Source organism: Strongyloides ratti (assembly GCF_001040885.1).
Source record: "Strongyloides ratti genome assembly S_ratti_ED321, chromosome : 2".
In the NCBI taxonomy this organism is placed as follows: Eukaryota; Metazoa; Nematoda; class Chromadorea; order Rhabditida; family Strongyloididae; genus Strongyloides; species Strongyloides ratti.
Genome location: NC_037308.1, coordinates 3,359,073 through 3,377,322, shown reverse-complemented (window position 1 = coordinate 3,377,322; position 18,250 = coordinate 3,359,073). Strand labels below are relative to the sequence as shown.

Sequence of the window (18,250 nt, the reverse complement as noted above, 5' to 3'; positions counted from 1 at the left end):
AAAAAAAATTATTATAGTATATTTTAAAAAAATGAACAAAATATATTTGATATTTTTAAGATTAAATCAATATTATAAAATATAAATGATCAAAAAGAAATATTAAATTTATTAAAAAAAAATATTTATAATATTAAATAAATAATATATAAATTTTTTTTATATAATGTATAAAAAAAAATTAATCATTTAAACAAACTTTATATATTTTATAATATTGATAATTTTTATACATATATATTTTTTTCTTATATTAAAATTATATCAATTAATAATGATAACATTAATAAAAAATATCATAGAACACCTATCATTATCAATGATCTTATTGTTCATGAGGAAACATTAAACAATAAAATAGTTTATTAAGTTTTTCTATGGAATGGATAAAATAATAGTATCGCGTTTAAACACGCTATCTCCAACATATCCTCAGCTGATGAGTAGAGTAGTCGCGTCCCAACTTATTACAACATTTTAAATAAAACATCCCAATGCATTTTTCACTGTATGTGGTACATTTGGTATCAATTTTGAGGCGGAGGATTATTTTATAAAAATGGTACTGAAATTGAAGTTACCTAATTTACTGTACAATATATATATATATATAATAACTTCTTTCAAACGATAAATATTAACATCTTCATCTAATATAAAAATAGTTTATCTTTTCTAAGACAAAATAAAGTAGTAGATTAAACAATATATGTCAAATTTATAATGGTTTAAAAAATTATATTTCAATATTAAAAACTATATATTTCTTTCTGTACTTTTACACTTTACTATACAATATTAATTATAATCGGAAAATGAAAAATGAAATAATATGAATGGGTCTTTGTAGTATTGATAATGACTAAGATAATTCCGGGTTTGTGTAAACTTATACAATAAATGAAATTATAGATAACTAATACATAAAACAAAAAATTTATTTTTTTAATTTAATTATATCAATTAACACATACTTAACATTTTTTTTAAAATTTTTTAACAAATAAGTTTCTTTTAATATAATAAAAATTTTTTTGCTAGTTCTTGTTTTTTTTTATTTAAATTCAAAATATAATATAATCAAACGGTATAAAATTAAAAAAAAAATAATAATATAATTGAGAATGCACGGGTTACATGTAAAAGTCAACAAACCAAATATACAAATATGGAAGAGAATCATTCAAGCATACATTGATTCTGCAAGAGAAGACATTTTCATTTCAACTCCCACAAAATGATTAAAGTAATCGCTTAATTCATCCATTTCACCAACAAATTCTGCATCCTCTGAATACTTTGGTTTTTTACACATCTCAAACGAACATGAATTATTGGTTATATTATTGACACTATTGTTGAGTGAATTTGTGCTACCATCATCAAGCGTCGTCTCATTTAGGTTAATAGAGATCAAATCAGTATTATTAGTATCAGGAGACTTCTCATCATCAGAGCACAACGAATCTAATGAACCTAAAGTATGTCGTCGATTTCGGAAACAATCTTTATTTGTTATAAGTTTAGAACCATCATATTTACAATGAAAACTATTCGATCGCCCACGATTTAATGAATCATTTACATCATCATTTAAACAATAACTTCTAGGACTTTGATATGGTGAAAATCTTTTTAATGATCTAGCCCGATCTGAATTTTTCTTATCTTCAGATGATCCTTTTAATTTTAATGTTGAAGATTGTACAGAAAGTGAATTTAGCGAAATTATTGTTTCATTAACTTTTATTAACATTTCTACCTTCTCATATTCTTCATCCCTTGTTTGTTGAACTTCTATTTTATTTTTATACTTTTCATTCATTCTTATATAATAATTATAGCATTCTAAAATATATTAATAATATAATTATAATAAAAAAAATAATAAAAATTATAATAATAATATTTTAAATATAAAGCGATTACGTATAGTAAAAATAAAATATTATGTTAGCATAAGTTATTATAATAACTATTACAAACAAAAAAAATTAAATCAGCTGACTAATAATTTGTCAGAAAGTACATTCACTATATATTTTCTCCACATTTTTTTTTTTATTATTGAAATAAAACATTATCAATAAATTTTTAATTTATAAAATACTGATAAACTATAAATTTTTTTTGAAAAAAAAAATAAACAATATTTTTAAAAATAATTAATATCTAACATATATATAATATCCAACATAATTATGATAATAAATATGAGAAAACTACTAAATTAAAATTCTATGATACACTTTATGAGTATGAAAAAAGATAGTATGTGAAGAATCTGCAGTATGTACATACATACACATTGGTGATAAAGAAAAACACAAAACAGAAATAATCAATAAAACAGCTGACAAAACTCGACATATGGCTGTGGGCGCATCTACTTTTATAAGTTATTGACGTGTTATTTGAAAAATAAATATTTTCGCTTCAAGATAAGAGTTTTATTTCTTTATCAGTTACATAGTGGACATTAAAAAAATTAAGTTATCTGACTAGAAATTATTAAGAAAAATAAAAAACGTCATTTAGAAAAATGTAATGATGATTTTTGTGTTTTGTTTAATTTTATATTTTAATATATTGTTTCCGGTCATTTTTTTTTAAACATATGCTTTATATTAATTATTAATTACAATTATCATTTATCAAATAATAATATAATTCAAATATGATTCACAAAAATTAGAATAAAAAATTAAAGAAACTTGGTTTTTAATGTATTTAAAAAAAGAAATTTTTTTTTTGTATAATAGATAAAAAAAATACACACATATATATATATATTTACAAACAGAAGTTGTTTACATAAATGGCATCTTATTTATAAAGATGCAATAATTAACAAAAGAACAACATTTAATTCTAACTTTAAACTAAAATTGATAGATTAATGAGCATTTTAATGATGCTCATCATACTACCACGGCATTCTCTATTTAGACTGTTTATAATAAAAATATAAAAGCTTTTAACAAAATAAACTTGTACTTTATATCTGTGTTTTTAAAGCGTTGCTTAGAAATATATTACTTTTTCTATAACTTTGTACCATAGTGTTTTATAATCTAAAATATTTAAGATAGTTGTACACTTATTTATGTAATCTAGTAAGCAAAATTTGTTTTTATTATTTGCACTTTTTAGTATAGAATATTTAGTTAAATTATTAATCAAAATTCATGTTAATTTAATGCTAATTTAATGTAATTAATTTAAAATTATTTATTAATAAATAATAGTTAAACATTAATAATATTAAAAAATTATATTATTTTGGTAGTTTAAAGTGTTGTTAGAATAAAATATGTATATATGTGTATTGTATGTAGATATATTAAAATGAAAATTTATTTGTACTAATGAAAATAGCAGTATTATTTCTCCGCGCAAATAGTCACATTAATATTTCAATAATATATTGAAGAAATTATTTTTTTTTAATAGATACAGGTAATGAAAAAGAGTATTGTATGTTTGTATATTTAATATTCTATATTGTGTCTAAAGTTTGCATATATATTCAACTTTTTTATTTTTTATTTTATAGCTTACCTTAAACTAATGTGTATAAAAATATAGAGTATCAAAGAATATGTTATAACTATTTAAATATGCGTTAAGAATGTTACAGTTTATGTGTATGTAAATTTATAGAAATAAAAAAAAAATAATAAATAAATAAATAAAAAAACATAGTTAGGTATGTGTTGATTATTTAATTTTTTTTTTTCTATCGATTGTAATAAATTTCATTGATGAAAATTTTTGTAAAATATCATTGAAATAATAACTAGTAGATTTTTAGTATTTATTATTTATTTATTTTTTGTATCTATATATCTAGTTTCAAAGATTGATTAGATATATGTATTGTCAACTTTTATTCTATTTATATATTTAACTTTCGTACATTTTTTTTAAAATATATTTATTTAATAATGAAAAATTTTTAGTAATGGATAATCAAGTAGGATCGTCAGATCGTACACCATTAACAACAGCTATTGGAATAGATAGTCATTCTTCAGAAATTAATCAAGTTTTAAATGTAGAAACATTAGTAGAACCAACACCTGGAACACCAGCTACTTCACCTTTACCAAAAATTGAAACAATGAGGACAACAATAAAAAGTACTGATGGTCAAAATCATGAAATGGAGTTAGATACAAATAATAATTTAATTATTTTTAGACTTTTAAAGTAGGTTATTGTTAAAAAAAAATTTTTTTATTATTAAAATAATTATACTATAGTAAAAAAAATGGATATACAGATATTTCAATGACATTAAATTTGAGTGAAGTTTTATGTGTTAGAAATAAGCGTATACCTATGAAAAAAAGTAAAGGGTTACCATTTAATGTTGTTGATGATCAACAATCATCCCCTGAAACTCCAAATTCATTGTTTTTATATTATGCGCATAAAATAAATGTTTATAAATGGAGAGTAAGAGAAATAATTGCCCTTTTTCCTACATCTGGTGAAAAAAAAGCTTGGGTTAAATTATTAACAGAAAATTTAAAACAATTACCAGAAAGACCAAAAAAACTTGTTATATTTGTTAATCCTTTTGGAGGAAAAGGAAAAGCAAAAAAAATTTATGATACTAAAGTTGAACCATTTTTTAAAATGGTTGGAATTGAATGTAATGTTATATTAACTGAAAGGGCAAATCATGCATTTGATCTTTTACAACAATTTGGAAATGATCCATGGGAAACAATGGATGGAGTTGTATCTGTTGGGGGAGATGGTCTTTTTAATGAAGTATTGTGTTCAACAGTAATGAGAGCTCAAAAAGAGAGTGGAAAAAATATTGCAGATATTAATGTTGATAGTCTAACGACTCCTCGAATGAGATTTGGTATTATAGGAGCTGGATCTGCTAATTCAATTGTTTCTACAGTCCATGGTATTGATGATGTTCCTACAGCTGCAATACATATTGCTATTGGAAGTCAATGTACAGTTGATGTTTGTACTGTTCATGAAGATGATAAACTTTTACGTATATCTGCAAATGCTATTTCATATGGTTGGTTAGGTGATGTTTTAAGTGACTCTGAAAATTATCGTTGGATGGGACCAATAAGATATCAATGGTCAGCATTACGTACAACAGCCAAAAATCCATCATATAGAGGAATGATTAAATTTAAACTTAATGAAAATAATTATTCATCAAATGAAGAACAAATGTCTCCTTCACAGCAAAATATTGGAAAAAATAATTCTAATCAAGAAAAAGCAAGACTTACTACAACATTAAGTGTTAGAGAAAACTTAGCTAGATTACCTAAATGTAGCGAACCATGTAAATTATGTGAAACTGGTGAATCTGATCCTAGTTATCCTTATCATCTCACTGCTGATTTTTCGCACATAATTTGTGCTGTAATTCCTTGTGTTTCACCATTTACACCTTATGGTATTGCACCATATGCAGGTATAAATGATGGTTCAATGGATTTAGCAATGATACCAAAAGTTTCAAGGATTAATAATTTAGACATAATGCGTAAAGTTGCCATGTATGGTGGACGTGATATAATACCATCAGTCCATGATCTTCATGCATTCCGTGTTTCAAAATTTTCATTTACACCAGGAAAATTATTGGTAGAAAATGATACAGAAAATAAACAAGAATATAAACAGGGATCATGGAATTTAGATGGTGAAATTATGGTTCAACCAGAAGATAAGACACTTCATTTTCGCTTACATCCTAGGTTAATAAATTATTTTGGACGTTGTACTGATTTAACTGATCCTCGTTACAAAATATGCTTTTGTTGTCATAAAGTAGAAAAAAAGTCAAATATAATTCTTCTGGAAAATGATAACTAAATATAAATTTCTTTTAAGAAAATCAAACTGCGTTGCTTTTAATTTTGCTTTTATGATAACTTTAAGCTTTTTACAAAAATATATATATACAATGTAAAATTTCTTTTTCATTTTATTAATTTTTACACTTTTGTTATAAAAATAAATTAGTTTTTTCTTTTATTTAAATTATTTGTATCTTTCAATAACAACAACAACAACTCTCAAATGAATTATTTATTTTTGAGGATTCATGTAAAAATCCAAATACTAAGAAAAAATTTTTTTTATATATTCAAAAAATCACTTTAATATAAATAATTTATCCTTCCATCATTATTTTAGAATTTATGATTTTCTTTTAAAAGTTTTTTTATATTTTTAAAAATGATGTTTTCTATAAGTACTTTTTTTTGTTGAAAAAGTTAATTATAAAGTATGTTATTTAACTTAAAAATTCGAATTTAAAAAAGATATAGAAATGGTATAGTATTAAAAATATAGGAAAAACAATTGCTTAAAGTATTTTCTTTGATTTAAGTTAAGGTTCTTTAAAAATTTCCAAAATTTTATACCAAATTTTAAAATTATTTTTAAAAATATTTAACAAAGAAATCGGTTTTTTTTTTAATATTATTCTTATCATTAGACAAAAGTTTATAACTTGTTTGTCGATTATATGTATTTAAAGTTTGTTTATTTTACAAAATATTACCATCATTTTAATTTCTTTTTGTTTGGAATAATGTATAGAATTATTTCTTTCTAAAATATGTTTAGTTTAAATATTAAATGAATTATACATATAAAAAAATATTATGACTAAATTGATATAAATTTAATTTTAAATGTTGTCAATGGTAATTTTTCTTTAGATTGATTTTTAAATCTAAATGAAAGTAAGAAACATATATAGTATGATACGACAACCAGCAATAAATTTAAAATCTTTAAGATTTGCATTATATATTCTACCTTTATTTCTAGTTATTTCTATAAGTTATTATTTTTTTATTTATATACCTAATTTGAGAGCGTATAAAATTTTAGAACATTATAAAAAAATTAGTAGAAATTTTAATATATCTAATGTAAAACTTGTAAAAGGTAACATATAAAATAAATCTTTTTTTTTTAGTTAAGTATATATTTTAGATGATAAAGTCTTAGAAAATGTAGATAAATTGTTTTATTATCCTAATTCACAATTACCAAATTGTTCATTTGAAAAAGAAAGTCAACTAATGGGTCGTTTACCAGTTTTTCTTGAAGCTCCCACTTTTGAATATCTGAATGCTTTATATCCTAATATTCAGCCTGGTGGACATTTTTATCCAAATCATTGCAATGCAGAACAAAAGGTAGCAATTTTAGTACCATATAGAAATAGGCAATCACATTTACGAATTTTTTTGCATAATATTCATAAAACTTTACAAAAGCAACATATTGATTATGCTATCATTCTTATTGAACCTATTAATAATGTAACATTTAACAGAGGTAAATTACTTAATATTGGGTTTAAAGAAGCATTGAAATTATATAATTTTGATTGTATTATTCTTCATGATGTAGATTTAATACCTGAAGATGACAGAAATCTTTATCAATGTAGTAAGCATCCACGTCATATGTCATCACACATAAATAAATTTGATTATGAATTACCTTATGAATATATATTTGGTGGAGCTTCTGCAGTATCAACGGAAATTTTTAAATTAGTTAATGGATATAATAACATGTATTGGGGATGGGGTATGGAAGATGATGATTTATACAATAGAATAAAATATAATCGTTTACAAATATCAAGATATCCACCTGAAATAAGCAGATATTATATGATAATTCATGAACATGAAATTGAAAATTCTCTAAATTATTGTAGATATGCCATTTTTAAATATTACAAAGATAAAATGAACACAGAAGGTTTAAATAATTTGAATTATACGTTAAAAAAAATTGAATTTTATCATTTATATACAAAGATTATTGTTGATCCACTTGAAGAAATTTCAAAACAAAATTTACGTGAACTTGGAATATGTTCTACTATTTAGATTATTTGTCAAAAATACGGGATTATTTTTTTATTTTCTTTTTTATTGCATAAAAATATTTCAAATTGGCAAGTTTTTAAAATCAATTATACGAAAATATCTGTAAATGAGAGATAGCCTATTTTTACAATAAATCCTATATGTATAAAGGAGAAATAAAATTTGAAAAATTGTTTATAATATTTAAATATTTAATAAACTTTCTTATTATAATTAAATTGCACTAATAACAACGAATGCAATCATTTTTTCATCCAGATATTGCAGCATAAAATACAAAAAGAGCAACAGTAGAATTTGCTGCAAGATTGTTGTTTAAAATAACTTTGAAATTATTTTCTTTTATAATTATATTATGCACTTCACATGTAATTCTATAGTAGCAGATAATAAAAACTTGAGATAAAAATAATTTTTTTTAAACTTATCATTGGATACAGATTATTGATAACCGTAATACCAACAATAATCACGAAGATAAAAAAAGGTATGTAAATTATTTTAAATTTAAAAACTAAAAAAATTTTTTTTTGATAAAATAATTCACTGATATAACATTTTGTCATTATTTGTATTATAGTAAAATATTTTATTTTTACTGCAAGTATACCTATATAAAAAATAAGAGTAAAATAATTAATTAATTAATTAATTATTTGTCTTTAACCAAATTTTTTTGCTTCATTTTTAAAAGAAACCTTAGAATAATATTTTATTAGAAATACCAAAAATGAAATTTAATGTTTGTAGCTAAAAATGATGTAAATTTTTTCAGAATCTTTTTTTTTATAATCTATTAATTACTTTTGTTGTTTTTGCATTTTTTTTTTCTATTTCTTAACTTTATCAAATGATTTAACTTTACAAATTTATTTGTATTCTTTAACTATACATAATCAAATGTTAAGGATAAAAATGTATGAAAAATATCTGATATAAATATTAAATAAAATGTTTTTAAAATTTTTTGAAATTTTTAAATTGAATCATCTTTTTTAAACAAAATTATTATAATGAATTTTAGTAATTCAATTTATATATTATTTTTTTGTTATTAAAAGAGTATGAATAATTCTAAAATTTGAACGTCACCAAAGAAAAATGTGAAAGATGTAAATTTTTTCATGCGGATTCATAGTAAATGTTTTGAATTAATTCCATGAAAAAATATGAATGAGTATGATGTGAATTTTTGTCGGAAAAAACTTGTTAAGTGTGAAAATGAAAAAAAAAATTGATTCAGTTTAAAAACAATTTTTATTATTTACTTGGTCTTATAAATCATATTCACTGAATCCAGTCAAAAAATATCCTAGTAAAAAAAAGATTTTGCTTATTGAAACTATACAATATTGCTATAATAGTTTTAATATATTAAAAGTAAGTTTATTTTCTAAAAATTTAAAAAATAAAATATTTTTAAAAATGAAAACGATTTATTAGTTTATTATAAAAGCATAAGGATAAGTTTTGTTTTTAATAACTAAAAAAAAAATTTTATAGCTATGGAAAATATTTCTTATTTTTCGTAATAAACTTTCCATCTTATCTCAAAGACATTTCTTCAAATAATTAAGAACAGTATAAGAATGTTCTTGAGTATAAAAAAGTTGTTTATATCATTTTTTGCATTAGATATTTTAAAAAACTTTTTTGTTTATTCTTAAATATTAACTACAAAATTGGATAGCATTTATTTTATATAACGTGTAATTTTAAAATAATAATATGTTATTAGAATTTATATACTAAATTTTAATAAATTAATATAATGATATTGACAATAAAAAAAGTTATTATAACATTAAATTTATATTTTAAAAAATTTATATGTATTATTTTTAATAGTTTTAATAAAAATATTACCTTGATTATAAAAAGTTAATCAAAATAAACAATGATTTAATGTATAGGATAATAGAAAATTTATTAAACAAAAACCTTGGACTTGATAATAAAATTAAAATGACTATTAGACGAAGAAAAACAAAATAGATAATTGTAATTAATTAAAAAACTACTAAACTAGTATCTATCAATAACATTTAATCAAAACATTACAATAATTTAAAGATTATATTCAACATAACTAAAATAGATAATTTTTATATTATAATAATAATAATATTTTTTTTCTATGAACTTAGAAAATTGAAATAATTATTTTTAAAAGACTTTTTTGTAGTTGATTCTTAAATATAGTTTAACATTAACCTTAAACCAGAAAGTTAATATTATTATTTTCAAGTAAGCTTTTATCTGAATATTCAAAACAAAAAAAACGCTAAAATCTACACATCTCATTTATTAATAATTATAATGAATAAATTTTTAATTTTCTTTAACTTTTACAAGAAAAAAAAAGCAATAATATAGTAATTTAAATATAAGAAAAAAAATTGTTCCAATCTGTTCTTTAAATTTCATTTTATAAAGTTTTTCTTACTCGTAAAGTTAATTTTTTTTCAAAATTACTATGCTGCATAAAATACTATTTTTACACCCCGTGTCATAGTATCTATGTAAAAATGTAATTTTTCAGTAAAAACTATCGTACCTTTTAACTACCAACGCATTTTTTTTATTTAAGAAAAGTTTATTAAAAATTAAAAAAGTTGGAAACAATTTTGTTGCTCATTTATTGCCTATATATATTAAGGATAAGGAAATAAATTAAGAATTTAAAGTTCAGCCTTTACTTTCTTGCCGGATTTATCATATCCTTTAAGACCATCAGAAGATTTGGAGGCAATAAATTTGATAAAATCATTAACTTCACGCCCACCGTAATATTGAACTGGAATTTTTGTGTTCTTTGGAATCCAATAAATGGTTGGGAATCCTTTAACTTCAAACATTGGAGGTACATCATTGGCAGTGGCATCCATCTTGGCAATAATAATGTCTTCATCTGCAAGTTTATCGGCTAATTCTTCATATTTTGGTGCTAAATTTTTACAATGTCCGCACCATGGAGCATAAAATTCAATGAGAACATCTTTTTCAGCATCCAAAATAAGGTCCTTGAAGTTTCTTCCAACAGCAACTTTAAGATTACTTTGAGTTTCAGGAACAGGTTCTGATTTCATATAAGGTTCACTCTTTCCTTCGAGAACAGACTCTACGAATTTTTTAAGATTTTCAACAGAGAATTCTGTTTGCATTGGGAATTTACCTTCACTAGTCAATGCAGCAACAATTGGTTTATCTGATTCCTTTCTTTCACCGAGACCTACTGATTCAATTTCTTCACCAAATTCTTCTTTTGCTGAGACAGCAAAGTAAGCTTTACGTTTAAAATCTTGAGCGACTTTCAAAACACGATTTCTCCAGTATTGAGATCCCTTTGGGTCCTTAACATAATCAACATTATAGTAAACAACAAATAAAGGACGTCTTGTGAATTGGAATAAGTTCCCTTGAGTACGGATTCCAGCTAGACCGGTAGATTCATGAATAAGGAAAGTCTTGATTTTATCGGTATCGTAATTTCCATCATATTTATGTTCATGAGATTCAAATTTATTTTGGAGTTTTTTGGGTGTGAATACAACAATGTCATCGTTGAATCCATGTTTTTCTAAAAGATCTTTACTAGATGTATGAGCAAAACGGAAACGATCTCTTTCTGTGTCGGCAACTTTAAGGAAGGAATCCTTTAATTTGCTTTCTGTTTCAAAGAAACCAATTACAGATTGATCTTCATCAGCAATAAACTTATCAAATTCAGCAACAGTCTTAAGTTCTTTTGAAGATGGGCCAGATTGTCCACGCATAAATTTGACAATACCATCAGCATCTCTTGGTCCTTCATAATCAGCTGAAATAACACCTCTTCTGAATATTTTAAGTGTTGGAAATCCTTGAACTTTGTAGTCCTCACAAACTTTCTTCTCAACAGTACAATCTACTTTAATAAGAGTAACTGGTGGATCATTGGTCTTTAATTTTATTGCTGCTTTATCAAATTCTGGAGCCATACGTTTACAATGTCCACACCATGGAGCATAAAATTTGACGAGAGCAATTTCATAGTCATCAATTTTATTGTAAAAATTTGAATCAGTCAATTCAACTACAGATCCATATGTTAAAGTAATACAGAAAAAGGCAAATAAAGAAAATAATAATTTCATCTTTCTTTAGGTATAATTCTAACCAATCAAAGACTTTAGAATCTACAACAAAAAAAAATTAATAAAGTAATAATATCATTAAAAAATAGTAAATTTATTTACAAAGTAAACAAAACACGTGTACTAATTAAAAAGTATTAGACATCATAAAAAATTAAATAGTTAAAAAGTATTTTTAAATAATAATATTAGAAAAAATTTGTAAAAAAAAATTATAAAAACACTTCTACTAAATAATAAAAATAATGTTGAAAATATTTTTTTGGGAAGTCGAAATAGAGTGGACATAAGTCAAATGTAGAATAAAAATGATTAGTGTAACCATATATATTCGCATTAATTATATAGGCGTGATCTTCATTTTTGCCATATTACAAGTGTACAACTATGCGACTATACACGTGTTCCATATTATTTGTAAGACAATTATATTGCAGTAAGAAAAGTAAGATCAATGATATTCATTGCTTTTTTTTTTATAATATTTGCTTTAGTAGGTAAAATAAAACTACTCAATTGAGAAATTACAATTGATTTGTTTTAAAAAAAAATTAAAGAAAACTTATGAATACATAAATGTTAAAACTAACTATATTGTTAAATGAGGAAAAAAAAATTAGTTTCTATACAAAAGATTAAGCTAATTATAAATGACATAATGTTTTAATATTTAAAACTAAAATTTTCATAACTTTTCATATTTTTCTGTCCTTATAAAGTAGATAAATGTCTTTTGTTTGCAACTACATTATCGACATCAGCAATTGGAAGTATTGCCACGTAGCTATTTTCATAGTGGTGGCTGGACACGATTGGTTAACAAAAAAAGTGTAAGATACTAAGAACCACCCAATTTTAGATTCAATATACTTTACTTAACTAGCATTTTATATAACATATTTTATCTGCACAGAAAAAAAGTTATTCTTTATAACATTAAAAATTAATTTTACAACATTTTTTGCCATCAAATCATAACACCATTTTTTTATTTTAAAAATGTAACAATTTCTGAGTACAAAAATTTTAATTAGAATATAAATTTCATAAGATAAACACAAATAAATAAAAATTTGAATAGCATTAGATAATACATTTTATTTAATATAGAATTTATATAAAAAATAATAGAGTAAATGTGTTAATATAAATAACTTGAAGTATCTATTCATAATATTTTTTACAAGCAAATATAACTATAATATTTCTAATAATAATATGTTTATTAATAATGTTTTAAAATATAAAAAAAAATCCAATGCTATTTAGAAAAATAATTTTAAAATAACTTAAGCAAGCAAATATTATATTTTAAAAAAAAAAAATTTTATTTCTGTTCTATAATACTATGAGAGATTATGTTGTTTACTTCTTTGTATTATCATAAAATAATAAGAAATTTTATCCGTACCTGAATCATTTTTTTTACCAAGTTAAAATTTTTTTATCACAATTTTATATATAAAAGAAAGATTATGTTTGATGTTGTGATTATTGAATATTAAAATTTTAATTAAATTTTTTATTGTTTATTCAATTGTATTTTTAATCTTCAATAAAAATATTTTTATCTAAAACTTCTAAACTGAAAATTTTTTTTCTTAATAATTTAATATTTACAGGAGTAAATACTTTTCTACACTAGATGTTCTTGAAGAGAAAAAAGAGTTTAAAATGTTTTTAGTAGTTAAACATTAAATTTCTGTAAAGTTTTATATAACATGTGTAAATTTGTATTGTTCCCCCATAGAAAACACAAACGCAAAAATAAACTTTATACATACACAAAACTTTTGATGATTTACGTGTCCCTGAATTAAAAATGCAAAATAGTTTTCTTCTTTTCCTGTACAGAAAAAAGTGCAAAATGTGTTTTAATCATATATTCTTAAATTTAATATAGATCTTAAATGAATTAACGTGTTTTGTTTTATAACATTTTCTTTTGTATAGAATAAATAAATATTAAGGAAATTTGATATGAATTCCACCATAAATATTGTTACTTCTGGTTGTACACATGGAGAATTAGATGTTTTATATAGAACTATTGAAGAATTAGAATCTCAAAGTGGCAAAAAAGTTGATCTCGTTATATGCTGTGGTGATTTTCAGGTAAGCTTTTTGATTTTATTTTATTTTTTTTTATATTTAAAAGGCTGTTAGAAATTTAGGAGATCTTGAATATATGAATTGTCCTCCTAGATACAGAGATCTAGGAACTTTTTATAAATATTATTCTGGCATTGATAAAGCACCCTACTTAACAATATTTATTGGTGGAAATCATGAAGCTAGTTCTTATTTATCAGAACTTCCTTATGGTGGTTGGGTAGCTCCAAACATTTATTATATGGGATTTTCATCTGTTATTCAATTTGCTGGATTACGTATAGCTGGTTTATCAGGGATTTTTAATAATTATAATTACAATAAAGGTCACTTTGAATGTGTACCTTTTACTCGTGAGACAATAACGTCAATATATCATGTTCGATCTATCGATACTTTTCGTTTAAAACAACTTGAAGGATCAGGAAAAATTGATATTATGATAACACATGATTGGCCTTGTGGAATAACTAAATTTGGCAATGAAGAAGAATTATTGAGAATAAAACCTTATTTCAGGAATGATATAAAGGCAAATAAATTGGGGAACCCACATGCTATAGGATTACTTAATATGTTAAAACCATCATATTGGTTTTCTGCTCATATGCATGTCAAATTTGCAGCACTAGTTAATCATGAAGACAATACATTTACACGTTTTCTAGCTTTGGATAAACCTATTCCAGGTCGACAATTTTTACAGCTTCTTGAAATTCCTGTAAAAGAGGGTGAAACGAAAGTTTTAAAATATGACGAATGCTGGCTTTCAATTCTTAAAAATACAGATCATTTAACAGTAATCTCCAACCATGATAATTATATGCCAAATTCTTACAGTACCACGGAAAGGTATGATTTTAGACCAACAGAAGAGGAAAAATTAAAAATACGAGAGGTATTTTCAGATAATTATGATATACCAACAGAGTTTTTAATGACAGCTCCACCACACTTAGAAGATAATGTAGATTCCTTGAATCAAGGTAGAGGCTTAAGTTACGAAAATCCTCAAACGACAAAATTTTGTGAAAAATTAAATATCATTAATATGAATGAAATATTTTATCAAAAAGCAGGTACCAAATATCAAGGTATACCTTATTATAAGCTGTCAGGTCCGATTCATGACGCAGTAAATTCACAAATAAGTATAGAGGATTTATCAGATTAAATCTAATAATTTAAAATTCCATAATTTTTCTTTTAATAACTTTTTTTAATAAACTTTTTTCTATTACCTGGCAAGAAAACGGCCTAAGTTTTATAAAAAAAATAAGTTCATTAAATAGCTTTTGAAAAATAATTAACCTCTAACAAAGTCATAAGTAAAGAGAAATTGTAAACAAATAATTTTTTCTAGATCGGTTATGACAAAAAATTTTTAACGTCTAATCTGATATTCATAGGAGTTTTATGATATAGTAAATATGATGGAAAATATTGTTTGGAAAAATTTCCTGAAATGTAGTTTCAATTTAAATGACACATCTAAAAAAAGCATGCTTCCTAATTCAATAGGATTCTTTCAACTTCTTAGATGCACTTGACGTTGAAAACTATTTTAAATTTACAACATTACTTGATATATTATGCTTGGTAACTTTTTGCATGTAATCTATAGTCATAAATTTTAATATCTTAAAAGAGGTTAGGAAAATAAAAATACTTTAAAGATAGATTCTATATGAAAATTCATTAGATGACAATTAAAGAATCTGCTTATGTTTATCTTGGTGTTGAAGTTAGATATGAACAAAGGTGGAAATTTTCTAAAATATTCATTGAATACGGTATTTCAGTATCTCAAGAAATACTTATCAAATGAAAATGGTATTAGTGTCATTCGATTTCTATTAAAAAATTGGTCTAGACTGATATTTTTCAGAGATTCATAAAGTGACTGAAAATATTCTAGATTTCCGACTTTACCACTAAAAATGTGACCAAAAAAAAACAACTTTTTTTAGAATTTGAAAATACCACTATAGTCATTCGATAGCCCTTGAAATGGGATGAATTTTGAATATAATCACCAATATTAGAAAATTGATAGTTTAGGAGTTATAAGGATTCAAAGTTGAAGGGCGAAATTGTGGAATATTTTTTTGTAAATGATGATTTCTATGATAATGTTATAAATTTTAAAAATAAATACTTTTTTCTAGATCATTTTTTTACAAGAAATTCAATAGACCTATTTATATCTTTATAGGACTTCTAAAAATTAAGATATGATAAGAAATAAAGTTTTAAAAAGTTTCTGAATAAATGCATATAACTTAAGTAAAAAACCTCCTAGAAGCTTGAAACCTGATGCGCTGTGGTTATTTCATAATTTAAGGTATACCCTACGTTGAAAACTTTTTTTAATTTTCAACGGTTCTTGAAATACTATGCTTGGTACTTTTTCGCGCGTAATTCATTGTCACCATTTTTTTATATCTCGAAAGTGGTTAAAGATATAAAAAAATTTTGAAGGTAGCCCCTATTTGAAAACTTATTAGAAGACGATTGCAGAAATCTGATTGTATTTATCTTCATTATGAAGTGAGATATGAACAAAGGCGGAAATTTTTCTAAAATATTCATTGCTCCCGTCTTTTCAGTATCTCAGCAAATAATGGGCCTATGAATATGAGACTAGTTTCATTCGATTTCTATTCAAAAGTAGGTCTAGAATATTAATTTTCATAGCTGTAACAATATTATTTTTAGAGATATAAAAAATGGGTAAAAATTTTCTAGATTTATGATTTTACCTCTAAAAATGCGACCAAAAATGAACAACTTTTTTTGGAATTTGAATATGCCACTATAGTCATTCGATAGCCCTTGAAACGGGGTGAATTTTGAATATAATCAACAATATTCTAAAATTGAAACTTCAGGAGTTATAAGGATTCAAAGTTGAGGGGCGAATTTGTGAAATATTTTTTTTAAATCTCGACTTCCATGATAATATTGTAAATTTTAAAAATAAATACTTTTTTCTAGATCAATTTTTTACGGGAAATTCATTAAACCTATTCATATCTTTAAAGGACTTTTAAAAATGAAGTTATGATAAGAAATATGTTTGAAAAAAAGTTTTAAGAATTTTGTAATAACTCAAGTAAAAGACGTCACAGGTGCATGAAATTTGTTGCGCTGTGCTTCTTCCGTGATTTAAGGTATACCCTACGTTGAAAAGATTTTTTTATTTTCAATAATTCATGAGATATGAAACTTGGTACTTTTTCGCGCGTAATCTATTGTCACCATTTTTTTATATCTCGCAAGTACTTAAAGTTATAAAAAAATTTTGAAGGTAGACCCCACTTGAAAACTCATTCAAAATAAATTGCAGAAATCTGATTGCATTTATCTTAATTTTGAAGCGAGATATGAACAAAGGCGGAAATTTTTCTTAAATATTCATTGTTCCCGACTTTTCAGTATCTTAGCAAATAATGAGCCTATGAATATGGGACTAGTTTCATTCGATTTCTATTTAAAAGTAGGTCTAGAATATTAATTTTTATAGCTGTAACAGTATTATTTTTAGAGATATAAAAATTGGCCAAAAATTTTCTAGATTTCCGATTTTACCTCTAAAAATGTGACCAAAAATGAACAACTTTTTTTGGAATTTGAATATGCCACTATAGTCATTCGATAGCCCTTGAAATGGGATGAATTTTGAATATAATCAACAATATTCGAAAATTGAAACTTCAGGAGTTATAAGAATTCAAAGTTGAAGGGCGAAATGGTGGAATATTTTTTTTAAATCTCGACTTCCATGATAATATTGTAAATTTTAAAAATAAACACTTTTTTCTAGATCAATTTTTTACGGGAAATTCATTAAACCTATTCATATCTTTATAGGACTTCTAAAAATGAAGTTATGATAAGAAATGTGTTTTGAAAAAAGTTTTAACAATTTAGTGATAACTCAAGTTAATGAAGTCACAGGTTCATGAAATTTGTTGCGCTGTGCTTCTTTCGTGATTTAAGGTATACCCTACGTTGAAAAGATTTTAAAATTTTCAGCTGTTCTTGAGATATAAAACCTGGTACTTTTTCGCGCGTAATCCATTGTCA

General features: G+C 23.5%; 6 protein-coding genes across 6 annotated transcripts; 4 read left to right on the top strand and 2 right to left on the bottom strand.

Annotated features, from left to right (window-relative positions):
• Window positions 1-1,183: 1,183 nt before the first annotated feature.
• On the bottom strand, window positions 1,184-1,825 carry SRAE_2000105400 (Hypothetical protein; the record flags this gene model as incomplete). The annotated part of the gene is made up of 1 exon (XM_024651959.1): window positions 1,184-1,825. The coding sequence occupies one exon, from the start codon at window positions 1,823-1,825 to the stop codon at window positions 1,184-1,186; it is 642 nt and encodes a 213-aa protein (XP_024505584.1).
• A 1,818-nt stretch (window positions 1,826-3,643) lies between these two features.
• SRAE_2000105300 (Ceramide kinase) lies at window positions 3,644-5,865 on the top strand (the record flags this gene model as incomplete). Its single annotated transcript, XM_024651958.1, has 3 exons — window positions 3,644-3,647; window positions 3,963-4,212; window positions 4,266-5,865. The coding sequence occupies 3 exons, from the start codon at window positions 3,644-3,646 to the stop codon at window positions 5,863-5,865; spliced, it is 1,854 nt and encodes a 617-aa protein (XP_024505583.1).
• An 896-nt stretch (window positions 5,866-6,761) lies between these two features.
• On the top strand, window positions 6,762-7,913 carry SRAE_2000105200 (Beta-1,4-galactosyltransferase family and Galactosyltransferase, C-terminal domain and Galactosyltransferase, N-terminal domain-containing protein; the record flags this gene model as incomplete). Its single annotated transcript, XM_024651957.1, has 4 exons — window positions 6,762-6,843; window positions 6,895-6,951; window positions 7,000-7,347; window positions 7,423-7,913. 4 exons carry the CDS (start codon window positions 6,762-6,764, stop codon window positions 7,911-7,913), a joined length of 978 nt encoding a protein of 325 aa, XP_024505582.1.
• Window positions 7,914-10,594: 2,681 nt separating this feature from the next.
• SRAE_2000105100 (Protein disulfide-isomerase A3) lies at window positions 10,595-12,049 on the bottom strand (the record flags this gene model as incomplete). Its single annotated transcript, XM_024651956.1, has 1 exon — window positions 10,595-12,049. One exon carries the CDS (start codon window positions 12,047-12,049, stop codon window positions 10,595-10,597), a length of 1,455 nt encoding a protein of 484 aa, XP_024505581.1.
• A 1,980-nt stretch (window positions 12,050-14,029) lies between these two features.
• SRAE_2000105000 (Lariat debranching enzyme) lies at window positions 14,030-15,073 on the top strand (the record flags this gene model as incomplete). The annotated part of the gene is made up of 3 exons (XM_024651955.1): window positions 14,030-14,164; window positions 14,208-15,013; window positions 15,070-15,073. The coding sequence occupies 3 exons, from the start codon at window positions 14,030-14,032 to the stop codon at window positions 15,071-15,073; spliced, it is 945 nt and encodes a 314-aa protein (XP_024505580.1).
• Window positions 15,074-15,098: 25 nt separating this feature from the next.
• SRAE_2000104900 (Hypothetical protein) lies at window positions 15,099-15,335 on the top strand (the record flags this gene model as incomplete). The annotated part of the gene is made up of 1 exon (XM_024651954.1): window positions 15,099-15,335. One exon carries the CDS (start codon window positions 15,099-15,101, stop codon window positions 15,333-15,335), a length of 237 nt encoding a protein of 78 aa, XP_024505579.1.
• Between the last annotated feature and the right edge of the window lie 2,915 nt (window positions 15,336-18,250).